This window comes from Prenolepis imparis, unplaced genomic scaffold (genome assembly GCF_030444845.1).
Source record: "Prenolepis imparis isolate NDT839.2.m4 unplaced genomic scaffold, iyPreImpa1.0 SCAF_7, whole genome shotgun sequence".
Taxonomy (NCBI): domain Eukaryota; kingdom Metazoa; phylum Arthropoda; class Insecta; order Hymenoptera; family Formicidae; genus Prenolepis; species Prenolepis imparis.
Genome location: NW_028141165.1, coordinates 7,619,885 through 7,641,218, shown reverse-complemented (window position 1 = coordinate 7,641,218; position 21,334 = coordinate 7,619,885). Strand labels below are relative to the sequence as shown.

General features: G+C 35.5%; 2 protein-coding genes across 7 annotated transcripts; both read right to left on the bottom strand.

Annotated features, from left to right (window-relative positions):
- Positions 1–23: 23 nt before the first annotated feature.
- LOC145938186 (leukocyte receptor cluster member 8 homolog) lies at positions 24–7,152 on the bottom strand. 2 transcript variants are annotated; one of them, XM_083041623.1, is made up of 7 exons: positions 6,996–7,152; positions 6,703–6,844; positions 5,599–6,059; positions 3,808–5,033; positions 2,908–3,241; positions 2,581–2,788; positions 24–1,790 (listed from the first exon to the last, which is right to left on the bottom strand). In XM_083041623.1, exons 2-7 carry the CDS (start codon positions 6,762–6,764, stop codon positions 1,628–1,630), a joined length of 2,454 nt encoding a protein of 817 aa, XP_082897749.1. In that variant the 5' UTR covers positions 6,765–6,844; positions 6,996–7,152; the 3' UTR covers positions 24–1,627. The 2 variants fall into 2 exon arrangements, with proteins under 2 accessions (XP_082897749.1, XP_082897748.1); XM_083041622.1 differs by having other exon boundaries at positions 6,703–7,138.
- Positions 7,153–7,538: 386 nt separating this feature from the next.
- Positions 7,539–21,273, bottom strand: Syn2 (Syntrophin-like 2). 5 transcript variants are annotated; one of them, XM_083041626.1, is made up of 12 exons: positions 21,124–21,273; positions 20,724–21,030; positions 20,043–20,337; positions 15,285–15,389; positions 14,239–14,437; positions 13,307–13,432; positions 12,971–13,132; positions 12,496–12,680; positions 12,215–12,373; positions 11,635–11,859; positions 11,359–11,562; positions 7,539–11,272 (listed from the first exon to the last, which is right to left on the bottom strand). In XM_083041626.1, exons 3-12 carry the CDS (start codon positions 20,103–20,105, stop codon positions 11,165–11,167), a joined length of 1,536 nt encoding a protein of 511 aa, XP_082897752.1. In that variant the 5' UTR covers positions 20,106–20,337; positions 20,724–21,030; positions 21,124–21,273; the 3' UTR covers positions 7,539–11,164. The 5 variants fall into 5 exon arrangements, with proteins under 5 accessions (XP_082897752.1, XP_082897753.1, XP_082897754.1 ...); XM_083041627.1 differs by having other exon boundaries at positions 14,239–14,434; XM_083041628.1 differs by lacking the exons at positions 20,043–20,337; positions 20,724–21,030; positions 21,124–21,273 and adding an exon at positions 18,517–18,752 and having other exon boundaries at positions 7,539–11,058.
- Between the last annotated feature and the right edge of the window lie 61 nt (positions 21,274–21,334).

Sequence of the window (21,334 nt, the reverse complement as noted above, 5' to 3'; positions counted from 1 at the left end):
GACGCGACAAAAAAAATGAGGAATACGTCAGAAAATTAAATAATTTATTATGCACAACATAGTATAACCAGAGTAAATATTGTACAATGAAATCATCCCCCTTTCCGGATCTGTATAATTAATGCGATAATTGATGCAACTTCCATGCGCGCACGCAAAAACGACGAAACGTCTCGATCATGTAGTAGAGTCCAACAATGGGAAAGATGATTCTAACGTGGAAAGGAGTCCGTCGTCGTCTCGCGCGCGACACATGGACACTAGTTTAAAATGAATTACGCGAATGAGAAATTAATTACAAAATTACTACCCACACTCTCGATTGGAGAATCAACAATGCCGCTTATCACATGAGGCGTCTGTCATCAGGGACGATGCTCTTCCTCCAGGTTCTCTATCTTCTGCCTTCATCCCCCAACTCGGTCGTCGTCTTCTCTCGATTTACTGACATGCACAAGTAATTATGTTTCGAAGAATTGAGCCCGCGGAAACGATCCTGCCATTTCTTTTTTTATTTCCTTCTCTCCTCTGTCTTCAATGTCCTCTTCTTGTTAAAAAAAATCGGCACTTCAGGAATGCTTCATCATTGACCGAAAAGAACGTCTCTCGCGTAACACAAGTGGCACGAATAGAGGGTCTTCTTCTCGGATTCGCGAGTCGAGTCTCCGGACTTGTGTATGAAACAGAATCCATTCTCTTCGAAACCTCTTCTCTTCAAAGAAAAAGATGCTTGGTTTTGCGAGACTCGGCTTGCCATGCTCAGCTACGGCTTTTGTTTCGTGCGACAATACTTAAAGGAATACTTGAAAAATCGATCGCGAGTACTGTGTAACAGTTAACGAACGATTGGAAAGGAGAGAGCGATTCGTTTTTCCCATCAACGAATCGTTCCAAGCCGAGAACAAACGAGACGAAAATAGCCTTTTTTGTTTTCTTTCTGTCTTTTGCGAATCCTATTACGTTGCGAATATGATACTCCCGACGATGCGATTATAAAGAGGTGGTTTTTTTTCAGTGAGGTAGCGCCGGATTGAATGGAAACGTGCGATCCATCCGGATTTTGTACAATTTCCACGGGTCCCCGGCACAAAGCAATCCACATATATATATTTTATATGTCCTCTTGTGATTATGTACACGTACGCGTAGAGGGGAAAACCGCGAACGAAGGAGCGTATACATATGTACAAATGTTCACAGTCGGAGCTGTAGTCGAAGTTCCAAGCTTTCGCGATTTTGTGCCCGATAATGAAATTGCGATGTGGGACGATGATTTTTTTTGAAGATAGTTTGTGCGAAAGATAGAGCCAGCACACGTATAGGGCTTCCAGGAGGAATATTTACAAATTGAGACACGGATATATCACCGAAATGGAAGATATCTATGTAACTATATATAATGTATACCTATATACCTATATATATATGCATATGCGTCATATACAAATGCATGTCCGAACATATGCATTTACACATGATGCGACGCACACGTGAGATATTTATTTTACGCATGTACGCGCACGTGTGTTGTGTGTGTATGTGTGTATTATGTGTGTGGCTCTTTTCTTTCGCGCATTTTGCTAAGTTATCTTCCGCCATGAGAGATAAAGGTAGGAAAGTTTCGTCTCTACCAACCACCTAGACTACCACTGCTTGCCTTGCAGTCGATTTGCTGTCGAACGAGATCAGCGTAAACCAAGCCGAACTCGCTGACAAATTCATAAAACTTGTCCAAAGACTCAAAGGCCAATTCCGCTACGACGAAATGAACCGCCAAATTTTGCCGGTAGCTAAACAGCAGAAGAAATGCAAACGTTAGAGAATGGAGATGCAGATGTGGATGTGGCAGTGAATACATAGAACACAATTAAATATAATTATTAACTTTGGGCTACGGCGTCCTGTAACAGAAATCTACAATTATAATTCATGAATCATATTTCTCGATAGGTATCATCGGTCAAAGCGTGGCACTAGAATTGCATTTAATGAAACATTTCAAGAGAAATCAATATTAATTTAAAAACATTAATAGTATATCGATTGAGTTTCGATATACTTTTTCAATTATATCTTTCGATAAATTATAAAATTAAAAAAAGAATTTTTTTGGAAAGCAAATGCAAAAATACACCAAATAATCGTGTATTTGCATTCGCTGAAAAAAACAAACTATATTTTTCAAAAATGTGTGTAGAAAACCAAGTTTTCATCCTGAAAATTGTTTAAAAAATAGTAAACTTTTTACAAAATTATTTTATGTTATGATAAAATCATATATTATAATTCTATTCTTCTAATTTTTTGTTATATGAATAAGTGAAATACCATTGTTATTCTGCGAATTAAACTTAAAAAAAAAAATATTTAAAAAATCTCGAAGTTTGAAAAAAAAAATTAAATTAAATTAAAAATTGAATTAAATAAAATTTGATAGTAAAATTAAATTTAATAATTAAAATTTAAATTATTTTGATAAATTGAAAGAATACTCCCTTAAAAAAAGACAATTTTATAAAAATAATAATTGCATTTAAACACATATTCAGAGAATTGTAATAATAAATGTGTAATACGTACGACTTTATCATATATTTCAATGCTTTCTTTCGTTCTCTCGAGACAAACCAATCCATCAAAAAGGCAGACATTCGCGGTGCCGTCCTATATAGCTTGAAGAAAGCATGAAAATTACCCAACCACCATGCCGAGCGTATTTTCAAAGCATGCTTTATACACTCGTCGTTTTTATCTTCTGCCGAAAGAGATGCTAAAATTGTCGTTAAATCTAAAATCAAAAATATTACCACGTAATATTATTATAACGAAAAGTTTAATACGTATATCGTGCGATTTAACTTTAGAAAATACTGAGATTTTCCGTATTATTAACTTCGCGTTACTAACCTTGAGTATTCTTCGTAAAGATGTAATACAATATCCGATAAGCGATAAATTCGCATCGGTTTTCCCCATCGAGATCCTGATACAGCATTTTCAGTTGCGTCTGACACTGATTAAATTCTTCGTGGTCGCCACGTTCTAAAGCTACACGGGCGTGAGTTTCGTATACATGAACTGTAAACGAGTCCCTGATACCTTGCACGGTAAGATCTTGTCGGATGGATTTCAGTTGGTCGCAAGCGTATCTGTAGTCCTGCTCAGCTAGCCAACGTTTCTTGACATGAGCCAAAGAATTTTGAAGTACACTTACCGGTCGAACTGCAGACGGAGCAGGAGCCTGTAATGATATTATAATTTTGTCATATATGTAACTGTAAACATTAAAATTCACAATGTGTACATATAGAACACAATTAAAATGATAGATCGAAAAGGCTCCGATTGTATAAATACAAGATACAGTATAAAAAAGCTAGTAAGAACCAGGTACAGATATTAGATGCAATATAAAATTATTTTTAAATTTCCAATTAAATTAATATCAAAGGGGGGAGGAAAACTGGGGCAAATGTTCTGACCTCCGCAATAAACAAATAGTACTATTTGTTTGATATATTAAAGATGATTTAAAGAAAGAACCAAAACGTTCAAAATAAGTACAGAGGAATTTAAAAATAATTTTATTGCATCATTAGATATCTCTCATTAATTTTTATTATCTTTATAATGAACAGAACATAAAGCATCTTGTGTTTTGACAATTTAAATGTAATTAGTTATGTTATTAAAATTTATGTTATTAAATTTTAATAATTTAACTAATTACATTTAAATTGTCAAAACACAAGATGCTTTATGTTCTATTCATTATAAAGATAATAAAAATTAAAGAAATATCCATACCGATGTGAGACGCAAGTAAGGCTTTTCTAGATCCTTGCATGTGCCAACGATATGAAGTCCGGTAAAGTCAAAGTCCGCATTTGGATCGTCTCTAATAACACTGCTGTTGACCACCGTCCTGGAAATGCCATCACTGAATCTGGCAGCACGCTGCTGCAGCTTCTCCTTGGTACCCAACTCGTCCACATTGCCTGTAGCTAAACCAAATTCGGAATAGAAATGTGACTTAGCCTGCTTAGTCTTCTTGGCCTTCTTATTGCCGTGATTCGCCTTGTTGTTGCTGCGCGCGGACTTTTTCATTTTAAGCGCCTTGTAATCGTGCTCCCGATCGCTAATATTCGACGACGACGACGTGCTACGCCTGTTGTATCTGCGTGACGGAGGACTACGTGTGCGCGAACGCGTTGACCTTGACCTTGATTTCGAGCGCGACCGCGAACGCGAATGGGACCGCGACCTTGACTTTGATCTTGATCTTGACCTCGATCTAGATCTCGACTTCGATCTAGTCCTCGACCGCCTGCTGTGTGTCACAGAGAGACGCGCGCCAAGCCGAGCCCCGAGCGAGCTGGAAAGGCCGGGCTTGCGCAGGCCTCCCTGTTGACCATTGACCAGTGGGCTCGCCAGAGGATTCGCCAGCTTTAACGCCGGCTTCTGAGGTTTGATCGTCATAGTCATGCGTTCGCTGTGGATGCTGGGCAGAGGCTCCTTATCCCAGTCCTTTACCCAGAGCGAGCCGTCGTTCGCGGCGCGCGTGATTTTTCCCTTCAATATAATTTCAACCTGATCCTTGTCAACCGCCGTCTTACATTTTTCGTAGCATCGGTTCACGTAATTCTTCAGACTGTCGGGCCAATCTCCAACCGGACTGGAATTGACCGCGATAGAAGTGGCAGCGCCGGCGCTGGAAACCGCGTTAGTAGCCGTCGTCGTAACAGGTGCAACAGGACCAGGTGGTGGCTCTTCGCTAGGCGGCGGAGGAGCCGCCACTTCGCACTGCGCAGGAGGCAGTGGTGGCAGTTCCATCGGCTTTGCATTAGGTCCGTTCGATACGAAATTAGAATTGTTCGTCGATGCGTTTCCCTGAAAGCTATTGTTGAATTGAGCTGCTAAATTTTTGTTCCGCTTACGTTTTTTCTTCGCCGCGCCACTATTGCCGGATGGCGTGTATCCGAGACCCGTTTTCTTGTTTGGCAAATTAAAACGAATTTGCCCGCTTGTGTATTCTGCCAACACATTCATATATAACACACAGCTGTATATTTAGAGAGATCTGTTACAGAGATGGACAAATTTAGAGTTCGACAAAAAATTTCCGAAACTGTTTCCCGATAGCAACAGTAAACTTTGATGAGTCATGTTATATGAGTCGTACAAACAAATCTTGAAAGTCATTCTTCCATAGGTTTCCGCCGCATTATTTGTTTGTGCGCGCGCGCTTTGTCCACACACACACACACACACACACACACACACACACACACACACACACACACACACACACACACACAAACAAACATTTTTTGAAAGTTATTTTCTCTTGTGATCCTCTATAATCTAAATTATACATATATAAACTATTTAAATTATATATAAATATAAATATATGTATATATGTATATATTTTATATTATATTATCTATATAATTTAAATTATTTATATTATGTTAAACTAAAAGATAATTAATAATTTTGAATTATTTAATATAATCGATTTTTTGTCACATAAATAAGATGTTAACTCTTTTGCCCATCTCTGATTATTGTCAAAAAGATATGAATGGTACTAACGAGAAGTGTCATTGTGCATTCCATTCCAGTTACCATAGGGAAATGAATACATCAATCCTGATGGATAAGTCATTGATTGTTGTTGTATATGATTGTTATGCTGCTGAGTTGGCTGAACCGCTGGTGGTGGACCTGGCGGCAACGGAGGAAGATCAGAATCATCATCTAAAGCCATGGGAGTACCGGGTATAGGAGGTTGTTGATGTATCTGCTGCTTCGTCTGATTATTTCCCTGCTGCTGCTGATGTTGCTGCTGCTGCTGTTGTTGATGCTGCTGCTGCTGCTGTTGTTGTTGGTGTTGCTGCTGCTGTTGTTGGTGATGATGTTGCTGCTGCTGGTGCTGTTGCTGCTGTAGCTGCTGTGGATTAAAAGTCTGTCCATATCCTGGCATCATCGAATGATAATAATTGAACATCTGTCCTTGATGCTGTACGCCTTGATACCCTGGATTGTACATTTGCCTGCAAAGAGATTACATTTTGGAACATTAATTATTTGCAAATAGATATTTATATTCCATAGCATTTGCGGCTTAATAATATTAAATATCAAATACAAGATTTTCAAATTTGTCAAAAATAATACCGTCAATACAATAGTTAATGATTAAAACAAAAAACTTTGCTCGACAAGAATGAGGTCATTCATAATTGATGCATGTATAGAATGATTCATCTCAAGTTACGAGCACACGATTCTTTTGTGTCAATTTATATTATTGTATTATATTGTATTATATTGAAAGATTATATTATATATATATATATATATATATATATATATATATATATATATCATAAAGGGGCATATTTATTTTCTAAAATCTTATTTCGAAAACAACTTGGCATTATGACACATACGTGACCTTCATGCTCGACATAAATACAGGTCTAGATAGATCTCGTATATCATATTTTCGTCGTGAATATAAATAAATATTCTCAACAGAGAGAAGCATCTGGAATTTAATATAAAATGAAAAAAAAAGCTCGCGATACATCTTATGCGTGCAACTTCGAAATATGGCCGACTTCGATGACGAAATCCTCGACGTCTACGACGCTCTCTCTGGACGAATCGTTCTGGCACTAATTAATCACTCACCCTGGATACGGAAACATGTTGTGCATGTTATTCGCCGAATACTGCCATGCCATATTCGCCATCGGGCCTGCTCCGATGTGATGCTGCTGCTGGTGAAACGATTGATGCTGCGCTTGCTTCTTCTGCGACAACGCCTCGCCCTCTGACATATCGTGGAAGAAAAAATATCAGAATCGCTTAGAAATGGCCGTCTCTCCCTCTTTCATCCCCCTCCCGCCCCCCTATTCGCGATTTCGCGCCGTTTCCGATAAAAAAAAAAGGGGGGAAGAAAAGAAACGAGATGAATTATTCACTTAGGATAAAATTCGTCGATTTCTCTAGCCTTTCCCTCTAATTCGACGTAGCTTGATGATGTTCTCTCTTCGATCTACCACGTTCTACGACGCGCGACTTCCATGTCACGTAGACCAAAACGCGACAGTGAATGATTCAAGATTCAAGATGGCCTGGACCTGGATGGTCATCATAAAGTATACAGTATCTAGACTGGTAGATTATTATATGTTTATGGTCGAAAAATGGCGACTCGTATCAGCGCCACTTCGCGTGTTTCGTAAACTAAACTTAAATTCAAATTTAAAAAATTACAGTATTTTATTCTAATGATTCGCAAACAAGAAACGAAAAAGAGAGTAATTTTCTATACACATATATCGATATTTTCTACATCAGTTTCTAAATACAAAAACCAACGCAATAGCTTGTTCATAAAAAATAATTGAGAATTAATATAAATTGAATAAAATTCATGTTTTCATTTTTTAAATTATATAAGTATGTCTTAATAATATACGCGGAATACAATAAAGGGGAGAGAAATAGAAAGAAAACCGATAGGCAATTAAGAATGCATCTAATTTGTAACTTCTAACAATGATATATTTTGGAACATATTGTCAATGGGGGGGGGGGGTGGATAGACATAATAGATAAACTATATATTTCGAAATGTAAGATTAATATTAAGCCGGCGTCGCGAGTTTACTGTTCCATTCTGTTCCTATCCGGTATAAGTATATGCATGAAAAAAGGTAAAAGAAAAAGGAAGATGAATCTAATGAACGAAATATACAAAACAATAGGGTCTGAATTCACAAGTCCTCGCTAATCAGTTGAATATTCAGAGTCTGTAGCCAAAGTACGCTTTGTATACAGCTATGCTATTGTTATAACTTATGGAATGAGCTGAATTACAAAACTCATACATATAAATAAGTAAAAATTCGAGGAAAAATTATACTGTCCAACTTGTGGATATAAAAAAAAAACTCATAAATTAATTACATCATCAGGATTGTACTTTTACACTCTACAAATTCAAATTTAAAAAAATTCTTGATTTAATTTTAAATATAATTTTTGTCGTTTCTCTTTCTAACAAATATAAAAGGAATTTAATTAATTCATTAAAAGTATAATAGAGTATACAATATATTATGTTGGAGATTTTTCAACAATTCGCTATGTATAGAACAACCTGCAGTTTCTCGATAAATGACTATAAGTAATTTAGATCTAATTGCTTCAGATTTTTTTTTCCAGCTTCATTCCATTATTTCTTAATTAACTTACTTATATATAGTATAATTGTGCAGTTTTCGGTAATTCTCTTGACTTTAAGCGCAGAGAATACATGATGAGCATAATACATCAGTTAAAGAAAGGAAATAATTATCTAACGTATCACATTTTAAAATTTTAGCAAATTAAACATCAAGATATAAATATTATATAAATTAAATACTATTTTAATCAAATATTATCTTAATAAAATAAAAGATAAAAGATGTAAAAAGAACATTTTGATCAATTTTCTTAAAGAAATCTAACTGATGACGTTAAAGCCATTTGGCACAAATGTTTGCTACAATAGAATACAATAAAATATACTTTCCGCAATATTATCTAAGTCTAGATTGTTCTGGTATTAGTTTCAACTTTTACTTGTATCAATTTTTAATTTTTAAATTTTTACTCCAGTTCTATTCAACCAAAAATTGGTAAAGTAATATAATGAAATTTTAGATCTTATGTGGTGCGTAATATAATCTTCAATAATCATTATTTAAATATTAATCGAATTTTAAGTTTAACTTACATAAATGGATATAAAAATAGGTACTATCGAAAAATACAAATTTATAACAAACAAATATAAATTTTCAAGTTAAATTATCGTTATTATAATCATCGCCACATCGCTCTGCGCTTAAATTCAAGATATCATTTAATTCCTATAATACTATATGATATATACCCATTATATCGTGAATAATGTTCGAAAAAATGGGCAGGAGAATACTTTGTTTTTCTTACATGTGATAAACATCCGTGTAACGAATTTTATAAAAAAAATGGCCATTTTCTTTTTTCGAAAATCTTTCAGATCCTCGCGTCAACCGAGAGAAAGTGAAGAATGATATTAAATGTGTCTAGATAAAGGATTCCGATGCTTTGATAGACTAGAAAAGTACAATCGGCATTCGATATTTTATGACATAATAAACAGAAAGGAGCGGACTTTTTTTTACATTTTCTCTATGTTACTTTGTAGGCACTGTCTACGAGTAACCGGAAACTCCCGAAACACGCAATGGAAATAAAAAAACACGTGACGGTCCCCTCGACATTAAAATTAATTGATACAATAAATTTTACATCTTCTGTCTATACGACACAGCGTACATGATCATTCGTCTTACGTATAAGAAACTAAAGAACGATTAGGCGTACATTGGAAAAACGTGCAACATTCTCGCAAATTCTATCGATAATGATACTATTTCTTTTCTCGTCGTGTAACTATTGCTGTATACAGAGTTTTCTTATCGTACATATATGTTTATATCTTACTCGCTTATCATTTTTCTCTTGTTGTTCGTTCATTATAGATTTATTGCTTTAAATATAATTGCAAACTGATAAGATACTCACATAATATACAGTGTTAATTAACTCTATGTCGCGCTATAGCTAGTGATTGGAAAGAGATAATTGATATATTTAAAGATATTATAGATCTTTCGAGTTGCGTTAAAGCATGACATTCGTATATTCATTACGTATCAAATAAGCTTTCAGTATATTATATATATATATATATACGACGTTCTCTCGCTTATTAGAATTATTCATACAGATGAGTTTTCACAAATCGTGTAAGTTAAACCATCAATAGAACATAGCTATAGTAGCCTAATATAGAGAAGTCAACAATTACAAGTTTCAATGACTGTTATATTAACTCGATATTAATGATATTTACGCTTAATTTGCAGAACTTTGTTGCCCCCATCGATAATACTGCATCAAAAAAGAAACTATTTCAATATCCATTATGTTTGAGTGTGAGCCACATCTAATTGTAGATTGTAATTTATTGCTATATAGGGCTGTAATATTGTTATACTTTAACGTTTTATCATATGGACGAATCAATACTGTTTTATTTTCAATTCAATCACACTCTTTAATCAATACTGTTTTATTTTCAGTTCAATCACACTCAAAGTATATCTCTTTAAAATTGCAAATTACAATTTTTCTTTTCTTTTTTTTACTGAAATGCAACTTGTTCTTGCTTTATCATAAGTCTAAATACATGAATGTGTAATGATTCTCTTCATTGACGAGAAACAGAAATTTGATGCCTCCTTTAATTTAGCTACTTCTTGTTCATGGTTTTTTTAAGGCACCTGATATATGTATGGTACGCAATGCAATATAAGTATACAAATAAAATTTTGTATAACTAAAAACACTATTCGTCATTATTATATAACCTAAAAACCGTGAACCTTCTCGCGGTATATAGATTTCTATAAATTCAAATTCAATATTATTATTTTACTTAATACTGAACGATAATTTTTTTGAAAGCACAATCTTAAAATGTCCGAAACAGGGAAGAACGAGAATAAATTACTAAAATATAATAAAAATATATTCGTAAGCGTATACTATATACTAAATATATAGTTATATGTATACACACACATTATGTTCTCAAAAATTTCAAAAAAGAAAAAATACGTACAGCAAAAGCAGATAACGTAAGCGGGCAATCGTCCATAAATTGCCGCTCCTAGAAATTTGGGAATCCTTAAACTTAGATGCGTTTAATACTATAATAGCCGTTAGGTTCATATGTATACTATAGTGAAATTGGCTTGGTAGGATGAATATAGTAGTACCGCTTTGTGATCCGTATATGTAAACGATAAAAATATTTTTTGGATATATTGACTAGTTTCTGTCGCTTCCTTTTTTTCTACTGCTGCTCTTACTTCTCCTCTTCCTCTCCTTTCAGCAAATTTTCAGCGCACACACTTCAAGCTCTCGTATCTCTCAAGCTATCTATAGTCCGTATAACGACAACAGAACACAAAAGTGATCCACTTGGTGACTTCGTCGGCAATATAACGTTTATATCATATTACATATATATATATTACACAGCTCTTTACGGAGTGGTCGATGTTAAAAATGTAGGATCTACCGCGGCTACCTTCGCGGTAAGAAACGCATGCATACAGAATAACAAGTTTTGCAACTGGGAACACTCCAATTCCTGTTGAAATGTATGCAAAACGTAATAAATGCACATTCCACTATATTGAATTTTTTTAATTAACCACAGAGGACGTTCAATTTTACCTTCGTTTCGATAGCGATACTATCCGGTTCTTGGAAGTGTAATTTGAGCCTGCTTTTACCGTCGTCGCTGGACCCTCTCAATTGAGAGAACTTGTAACGCCACGCGATCTCGCCGATCCCTTCGTACGACAACGTGAATCCTTGCGTCCATTCGAGCGTTAGACCCGCGCTTCTGCTATTGAAGGTCACTGGGAAGGTTTTGCTCTGAAAGAGTAAAAAAAAAGAACGTAAGAAAAGAGATGTCGAATTCTTTTGCACGCGGATCACGACGCATACCTTTAAATACGTAACAGCCGAACATATGGCGGTGTGCCACGCCGCCTCGACCCGCAGGAGTTCTTGCCTGGTCTCGACGCTCAAGTAACGTGGCGGTTTTCCTGGACTTTGCGCCAGGAAGCAGTGCTGCCGCTCGTCCACGTTCTCGGATTCGCGCATCACGCGAAACATCGTCTGGTACACCTTGAAGGTCAACGCGCAGCGTGACCAATCGCCGATGTTGCACTGAAAACGACGAGTCTTCGATTAAATACATGTAATTTTTGCGATATATACAATATTTCTCATTATTTCGTATTTTAATTGTACATTAATACAGATTTAAAAAAAAAACAGTACTACTTTTGACGTGCGGTATTCTGTGTTTAGGCTTTCATTTTATTTGTCTATATTACAATTGTGCACTCCATAAAATTATTAATTTATTTATTAAATTATTACTAATTGTAAGTATTAATATATTAATATATAATTATAAATATTAAATATTATAATTATATAAAATTGATATAAAATTATTATTAAATTAATGAGTTTGAATGAACTCGAAATAAACGAAATAAAGTATTAATATACGTACAGGGGGTGTCTCAAATAGCAATAGATCCGGTCCCTTTAGAGCCAAAAATCGCGGTCTATAACTTTGCCACGGTTGATTACTATTGCTCACTGCCTCATTCACCCAACCCATGTATTCTATGCGTTCGCCGACTCCGAAATTGCGATTGTACAGTTTCATCTAAAATCAAAATTCAAGTTCAATTCACTTAATATGATACATATATGATTAATTATCGGTTATTGATTATTTATTTGGAAAATTTGGAATACGATATATGGAAGATACGATCAATTTGTCACCTGCAAATGCGTTAATCCTGTAATGTTATCAGTTATGTATTTTAACCATTGGCTGAGAATAGCACTATCGTCGCAGTGTATCACTCCTGTACGCGCGCCGTTAAGACCCCTCACTTCGAACGCGTTTCTTCTTAATTTGTCGGTGCCAAATATGTATCTCGTAACGTACGCCATCATCAACGGGACTGAAAATGTCATTATTAATTATTATGCATTTAAATTGCGGCTGCTCGATATTTTTACAGCCCGGAGAAATAAAGATACATGTCATATTTATATAAAACATTCTTAACAAGGCAATAACAATCGCTTTTTACCGAGATACTAATAATATAACGTGAGATAAATAAAGCTCAGATAATATTAGAATCGGCGCGTAAATATAGTGATAGCAAATATGACGAGGGAATAAAAAGGTGATCCGAGAGTGTCTTAAATTGATCTATTTATACTTGAATGAAAAAAATATAGTCACCCGTAATGACGTCCACCCATCTTTTATACTGCATCGAACTGGAAGATGCATTCGAACTTTGTCGACTGTGGCTGCATCTGGGACTTCCCCCTTGCCTGTTGGGCGATATCCATCCGTCCTCCGCCGTACCATTGGCAACGTTATCCAGTTTCTCTTCCTTCTCTGTTAATCAAACATTATTTAAGATATCAGCGTACAGATAGGTGAAACATAATTCATTAGCCAATTATTTTTACAATAGTTTAATTAATTATGTATTATTTTTGCAATATTTTTGCAATAATTAAATAATTAACAATTATTTTTGCAATAATTCACAACTAATTTATACGGTACCGTTCTTTTGTAGAAATGGCTTGGCCGCTCGATAATGTTTGACGGTCAGAACTACTATGTCACCGGCGTTCCTCAAAATATTAACAGCGTCGTCGTGATTGCACGCCGTAATGTATTCTCCGTTCACTGTAAAATCATAGAGCATGAATTATGCAATTTAATAAATTCTCGACATTGTCACACACAAAGAGTAGCATACATAGTAAATAGAGGCAGAAAGAGAAAGATCCTGATTGTCTCGAGTATAATACGAAATAGCGTAAATGTCAACTTTTCTTTCAATAGGCGCGAGTGTATACTGGCACAAGTAAGAAGATTGAAATCGATACTCATTAACTGTACAGGGTGCCCGTACACAACTATCGCTAAACTGTCAATGTCGCGTCACAGTACGTGTCGATGTGAATAATACGGAGCAAATATTAATAGAAGATATCATAGCTTTCATACAGACTAAAATAATCTAAGTAGAATTAAATTAGCGCGAATGAAGCAAGGATGAACGCATAATATACATAGAATTTTCGACTCATCTTATTATTAAACATTTATCAATCTAAAGTAGAGAAAGAGGACGGATATATATATAAAATATTAGTTACCATGGCTAAATTTTAGATGTTTCTATATTTATATACATCTTTAATTTAATTACCATGCTTAAATTTTAACTGCGGTAACTAACTTTTTTTGAAGCTATTTAGTGTAGAAAATTCCCCATTAAATTATAATTAAACATATTAAAACTAAATTTCAAGTGTAATATAAAGACACCTAAAATTTACCTAATGGTAGCTAATATTTTTCTTTCCTATACATATAAAATACGCGTTATATGAAATATCATGACGATAACAAGGGGGAAAACTTGTATTACATAATATAATTATGTAAGACAAACACGTGCGTGTAGTACGTAGTTTTATCGATACCTTTAATAATTGCGTCTCCTACAAAGAGTTGACCGCACTGATCGGCGGCCTGACCTTTATAGATCCTCGATATCAGCACTGGAAGTTTATGTTCCGCTCCACCCTTTATGCTCAACCCGAGACCACCGATCTTCTGCCTGGTAATTTGCACCATTCGCTCCTTGGCGTCCAGAGGTGGCTTATTGTGATTCGCTGCCTGCTAAAATGTATTCTCGTCTTTGACACATTTCATACAGCGCGGTCCGTAATCGATAAGGTATTCACGTTTATATCGACGCGATTATTAAACATTAATTCATTATGATAAATCGAAAAGGTTCTGATATGTGTATATAAATACAAATTCAGGTATAAAAAGGGCTATTATAAGGGCACAGATATTAGGTGTGACAAAATTATTTTTAAATTAAATAGAGAGAATTTCTCTGATTAATATTTATCACTGTAAAAATAATAATATCTATCACAATAAAATATAACGTATGTTTGATTAATTTTACTATACAGTTTAGTAAATTCTAAGAGAAAATTCTCTCTGTGAGAAGTAAAACAAGGCAGCACAGTAATTATCATGCAAATAAATTTATTAAAATACTGTAAATTAAAGTTAGAAATTAACAAGACATACGTTTCGGTCCCTTTGTTTGGACCTCGGTTTGGACCATCTTCTGCGCAAATAAAATTGATTTAAACATTGACACAATAGAAATTAACATTAAAATTATATAAAAATTAATTAATTTTATTAGTTTTATTTCTATTTAATAATCATTTTAAGAACCTTAGATAATTAATTTATTATTTTAATTTTATTTTTAAATTCCTCTATACTTATTTTGAACACATTATTTTTTTTTACTAATTGATATGCTGAGGATGATCCAAAGGAAAATCAAAACGTTCGAAATAAGTGTAGAGGAATTTAAATAATTTTGTTGCATCTAATATCCGTGCCTGGTTCTTACCAGCTCTTTTTATACCTAAATTAATTAAATATCTCGATAAATAATTAATAATGAGACACACACTATCGAAAGGCACTTTACCTCCAAATCCTCCCGTTGAAGCTTCAATACCTCCATCGACAGGTGCAAACGCATCGGGATAGGTTTGCTCTTCCCATCGCTAACCGTCACCATTCCCATCCGTACCTATCGATAATAAATTTAAATTGACAAAAAAACTCCATTTCCCCGCCGAAGTCTATCGAGAACTGTCATTTTATTCGCTCGAAAAATATGAGAAAACACGCGGCCGTATCCAAATGGAGAATTTCGAGCGAAGAGATACGGAGTGGCTTTTTTTGGTAAATCATATAAATTGATCGTCTTTAAACTGATGGTAACAAATCGAATTTATCTCTTCGCAATTGATTAAAAAATACTCCATATTTTTGTGAGTTACGGCTTTAGATTTAAAAATAAACGGCGTGCAATGTATGCATGTATGTGCAGTTCTCTCTATTATTTTCTCTGCTTTTATATTCGGCGTATAAAGTAGTTTGCATTCGCAACACTGAGCCGAGGCAGGAAAAGCAAGATAAAGACTCGCTGAATTAAAGAGAGGAAATAAAAGCTATTTTAGAGAGAGAATAAAAGAGAGAGAGAGAGAGAGAGAAGAGGGTGGAGAACATTCATGCGGAAGTAGATTCGAAGATTTAAAAAGTAGAGGCACCGAATATACCGATATTAATGAATTTCTCTGCATATTGATTGATCGAGGGAAGTCATTGCACGCGGCCAAACATACATTTATGCATGAGAAACTTGAGAGAAAGGTTTCGATAAATTCTTAATTGGACGTCAGTTCGTTTTATTAGGTTACAGCTCGGATCGTTTTCAATTATTCGAAACGGAATTAACGTTATTACGTTATTTCCTATTCGTTTGGAACGAACCGTGTGATCCGGCTGTTACATTTGACCCGCAAGCTGAGACCGCAATATCGGCTTAAATTAATTCAAATTTGTTAATTTGCCGCACGCGGGTTCGCCGAAAGAACCGCGTTACGGTTTCACAAATGTTTATTATTTTCTTTCCTATATAACGACGACTTTGTTCAATCAATCGATCCTTTTCGGAAATGAAGGCTCTTCTAAATTATGTATTAGCTCGCGATTCGATTTTGATTCTCTTTCCTTTTTTTCTCCTCGTCGATCAAAACCGTAAATAGAAGGTAGAGGGAAAAACAGTTAAATGATTGAGAGAACCAGTCAACATTTATATAGATAGTATAAGTGTGTAACATATATAGCGGATCCAGGATATAACTCGACGCGTTGCTATCTTTCATTAATGAGTTTCTTCGGCTAATGTTGATTTTCCATTTTTCTCAAGATGTCGATAGGGAATAAATCGTTCGCGATAAGAGAGCTGTCAATATTCTTCAATATTAAACTTCTGCATAAATTGTGCATTTTATTTAAAAAATTTAAAAAAATAAAAAAAACGCCGAATAGGGAAAACAAAATATATAAAGATTGAAAAATCGGAGTGGTTTATCGAATCGAACGTGAATTTATAAAAAATATATCCGCATCTGCTTTTTTACATAACGGCGAACGAATCGATCTCGTCGAAGAAAATTGCACTCGATTGGTCGCGAAAGTTCCGAAGAGCCGCTAAATTGATCGATTTTCGTACATATATATATTATGTATTGAGTGACAATTGAAAACTTGGCTGATAAATGAAATTTTTTGGGGTCGTTAAAATCAGATAAGCAGGGCGACATTTTATATTTTAACAGATTTTCCTGAATGTCCTCCTTACACATTTATACATTATATTTTTAGTAAACGCGAACACACACATACATCATACAGGCAGCATCTATTCGTTATTTGTCCTCGTTAACAATTCGTCCGTTCCAATTAATCCGACATCAATTAATTATTATCAGGACGCTAAACTATCTCCTCGAAATATGTTTCAGCGGAACGTGAAGAACCAATTGTCAAAGTATAACATTAGTTTGCGTGAGATTCAAGTACGTGAATTCTTTTTTTATAAAGTTTTCTAAAATTACGATTATGTGTCTCATATTTTTAAAGTATCAAAAATAAAATGAGGGAGAAAAAATTCGACTTTACAATTTCGGAATAGATTATGCCCTCCTTTCCCATTTTATGCATTATTATCATATATATAGTTCTCTATAAATTCAACGTGTGGAATATTTAACGGAGTTTTGAGAATTTTCTCGCTGTCGCGACCTTTTTCGTAATAATCTTCAATATCCGAAGAGCGAAAATGATGGATGTCGTTGATATAAGCTCTCTACTCTCTCTCTTTCCATTCCTTTTGACTCGGAAAAAAACCAACGCGAAACACTCGTTACGCGATTGCAGGATCGAGAACTTTATTACGACGCAACAAACTATCGTTAAAAAAAAATCGCAATTTCTCCGAAGGAAATAAAAATGAACTCTGCAACGCGCGATGTATCGTCATGTAATGAGATTATTGAATGTAGCAAATTCTTATATAATCCAGCAAAATGTGATATTATATATACACATTATTAACGTAGCAAAATATTATCGGCATAGTAAAACATTATTAACAACATAGTCAAAGTAATTAAATTAATTGGTATCCGCGGCACGAATATTGATCTTCTCCATAGAGTTGCTTAATGGCAGATACTAAACTGCCAATTTGGGGTACATATACGCAGGAGCATCTATCAAAGCGAATGATAAGGTTCGTTTATGCAAAGGCATCAATTAAGTGCTGTTTGAGATTTCTTGGACTATAAAGCCTAGAATTCTAGCGATACAAACCAGAGATAAAAACCAGCAATACAACCTAGCGATATAAATCAGCGATAAAAACCAGCGATAAAAACTAGCGATACAATCCAGCGATAAAAACCAGCGATACAATAAATTAGCAATTTAAAAAAATTGAAATAACCAATTTCAACGGTAGGTTATTTCTACAAGAGCGCATTCGTTAAAATTAAGTAAGATTCAACTGTCATCCTCTGGATCCTCCTTCTACATTTAAAAAGGAGGACATAGAATCGCGTTTAAACTAGCTTCTTCAGTCATCTTTAATTAACTAACGCTTATGGAAACGGTCGATTCTATGTCCAATATCGATCAGCGTTGAGATCCTATAGTCCATCGTTACATATGCATCTATAGCTAATATGTAGCTACTACGATTTGGAAGGAAGCGAAAAAAATCGCGATTAACCAACTCGAATCGATTCTAAACAAGATTTCCGCAAAAAAAAAATGACAAAACGCGCGGTCGATGAAATTTCTCTCACCATTTTCCGACAATTCGGGGGCCAAATTGCTGCTCGTTTACGGGAGATTAACGATGTTTCGATCGCGAGAAACATTTCATGCACCTGTCGCGGCGTGAATTTCACATCGGGGATGATAAAACGTGCCGACGAGAATCTGAGAGCGTAAAGAGAATAATTGACGCGAGGAGATGCGCTGAAGATGCGCGAGCGATGGTCCAGAAAATTCCAAGTCCAAAACCGTAACTCTCATCCGCATCACATCTTCGACTTCTAAAAACGTAAAAAAAAATTATTTAGACTTTGCACTAAGGAGAGACATTCTTTTTCTCGAAGCAAGATACAATGCAAGAAAATTATTTATATCTTTGATATAATTAAATTAAATATAAATTATTAATTATATTAAATATTAATAATAATAATATATATTTAATATTTTTATTTTAATATTAAATATATATAATATTAAATATGAAATAATTAAATTAAAATGACTATTGAGATTTTATTTAGGAAAGACATGTGTATCTTGAAGGGATTTTCGAAGTTTTTGCGCGAATGATAAATCCCGAGGAGGAGAGGACACACACTCCATGAATGCTTCTTCTAATTATGGCACATCCGGATGATATTGCTTCATCAGTATGTACGCGTGTATCTGCCTGAAGCGGACGAAGTGTAACGAGTAGAATTACGTGTGCAACGCGACCCGACTAAAATGCAGTTGCAGTCGCATACACACGGCTCTTTTGACCTTTCATTCGCTCTTATCGTATGCAAAAAAACAAGAGGCCGAGCTCGCATACCATATCCAGTGGTAAATGATGCCGTGACTGCAATCTGTGATTAACGTTTAACATCAAATATTCATTACTGGAGGAACCAACTCGAAATGAGAGAAAGAGAGAGAGAGAGAGAAAGAGACGGACTGTACTTAAGATTAATGAAATAAGATGGTATTATTTGCTCCCTTGTATCAGAGAAATGATAATATCTCGTGTTGTATCTTTTATCGAAGAAATATAAAACTCCCTTAAATATTAAATATAATTGGAAAATGTATAATTGTATAATTATATATTAAAATGTCAAATAAATATAACTGGATTTGCATGTTAAAATATCCGGGATCGTTACATAAGTGTCTATCTGTCAAATCACGTTAACGACACGCTTATCCTAACGAAATTACGGAGTAAAATCTCGCCGTCAATCGCATTAAACGTCAGATACAAGGAATATCTTTAATTAATCTTCGAATTAACTACAATTCCGTTCGGGCTCTCTAATCGTGACTTTAATACGCCGAAAACGCAACAATATATACAGATAAGATCCAGGATAACATTCGCCGCACATCTCAAGCGAGACCCTACGAGACGCGACCAGAGAGGATTACTTGACCGAGTAGGAGCCCGCGGATGCGCTTTATTGATCATTGAAGATCGACGGTCAGCGTGCGAGATCGCCTTGGCCCTTTTTTCCCCTCCGAAAGAGAGAGAGAGAAAGAGAGAGACAAGCTATGCACATACATACAGACGTACCTTGAGCTTCTGATCAATCTTCTCCTCGATCGGAGTGCTCATCTTCGTCGCGTTGATTCTCATTATTCTCGGGCGCGATCGGTGAGGTGACGGCACCCTGGGGCGACCGAGTACCGTCCGCGACTCGTCGCGCTGCCGCTGCTGCTGTCAGCCTCCTCGGCGACGAGGCCCGCCGTGCTGCTGGTTACCGCTGGCGACATCGGCGACTACCGCACTATCGCGACTCCCACCGTCCCGGCTGTTCCGGGCCGTTCCTCGCGACGCCAGCGACGGCCCTTCATCATAGCGGCTCTCCCTGCGCGAGAAACCAGCGTAAATCGGAGGGGTGGGCGAAGGGGGGCTAGGGGAGAGGAGAGGAACTGCCTTCACGCGCAAGGCTGGAGGGGATTCATGTACCGGTTTGCGTTTTCAATTTCCGAGGCGCGCGAAAATCACCCTCCTGCCTTGCGCGAAACGTCAAAAAAACTCAACTCCCCGAAATTAAAATAGGTTATGAAATTTAAATATATCAAATATAAACATAGTAGAAAAATATACAATAAATATGTAATATATAATAAATATAAATATATAATATATTATAAAAAAATAATATAATACAAATATATTATATAATATAATATATATTGATATATTGTATACTTACATATGTGGATTATGAAGTATAATAGTATAACGTACCTATATGTAACGTTTATGCTGGAACGTCGAGTAGGAAAATTTCGGTTAGGCGAGACCGGAAGAGACGCGACACGCTTCCAGACGACGAAGGTAAGGTAGCCTGATGGCAGGCGCCGATGTAGCGTGACACATGTATATATCGCCCGGGCTGAGAGAAAGAGAAAGAAAGCAACGGCGCATCGATTTATGCAGGGCGCCGCGCATAAGCGCCGGTTCGTTCAGGGGCGTATCGAGGCGACCTGGTGCCCCTGGTTCCTATATCCATCCTATTCTCGGATATCGACCTCCTTCCGTCTGCAACTCGCGTCTGCGAAAATTAAGGATATTTCAGAATTAATTTCACAGAAATTGAATTCATATCTTGATTAAATTTTAATTATAGAAATAAATTTATATATACCTTTCTTATGTATTCTCTATATATAATGCGACGCTCGAATTCGTACAATTATATCCGAAAATATTCCATTCTCTGTATAAAATGATGCTCCAAATTTTAATATAGAAATAGATTTGTAGAATAAGGAGAGAGATGACTATTTTCTTGTCAATTCGACACACACAATTGCCAAAACGAACTTCTTTTTAGGCGATCCTGTATTAGCTTCATT

Excerpts from the sequence above, each read along its gene's own strand:
- Syn2 (XM_083041624.1), bottom strand. The coding sequence starts at position 18,591 with ATGTTTCTCGCGATCGAAACATCGTTAATCTCCCGTAAACGAGCAGCA. Across the intron at positions 11,860-12,214 it reads TGCTATTTGAGACACCCCCT|TGCAACATCGGCGATTGGTC; the intron begins GTACGTATATTA and ends CGTCGTTTTCAG. Across the intron at positions 11,563-11,634 it reads CGGCTGTTACGTATTTAAAG|AGCAAAACCTTCCCAGTGAC; the intron begins GTATGCGTCGTG and ends TTACTCTTTCAG.
- LOC145938186 (XM_083041622.1), bottom strand. The coding sequence starts at position 6,851 with ATGTCAGAGGGCGAGGCGTTGTCGCAGAAGAAGCAAGCGCAGCATCAA. Across the intron at positions 3,242-3,807 it reads CTTACTTGCGTCTCACATCG|GCTCCTGCTCCGTCTGCAGT; the intron begins GTATGGATATTT and ends ATATCATTACAG. Across the intron at positions 1,791-2,580 it reads TTGAAATATATGATAAAGTC|CTACCGGCAAAATTTGGCGG; the intron begins GTACGTATTACA and ends TCTGCTGTTTAG.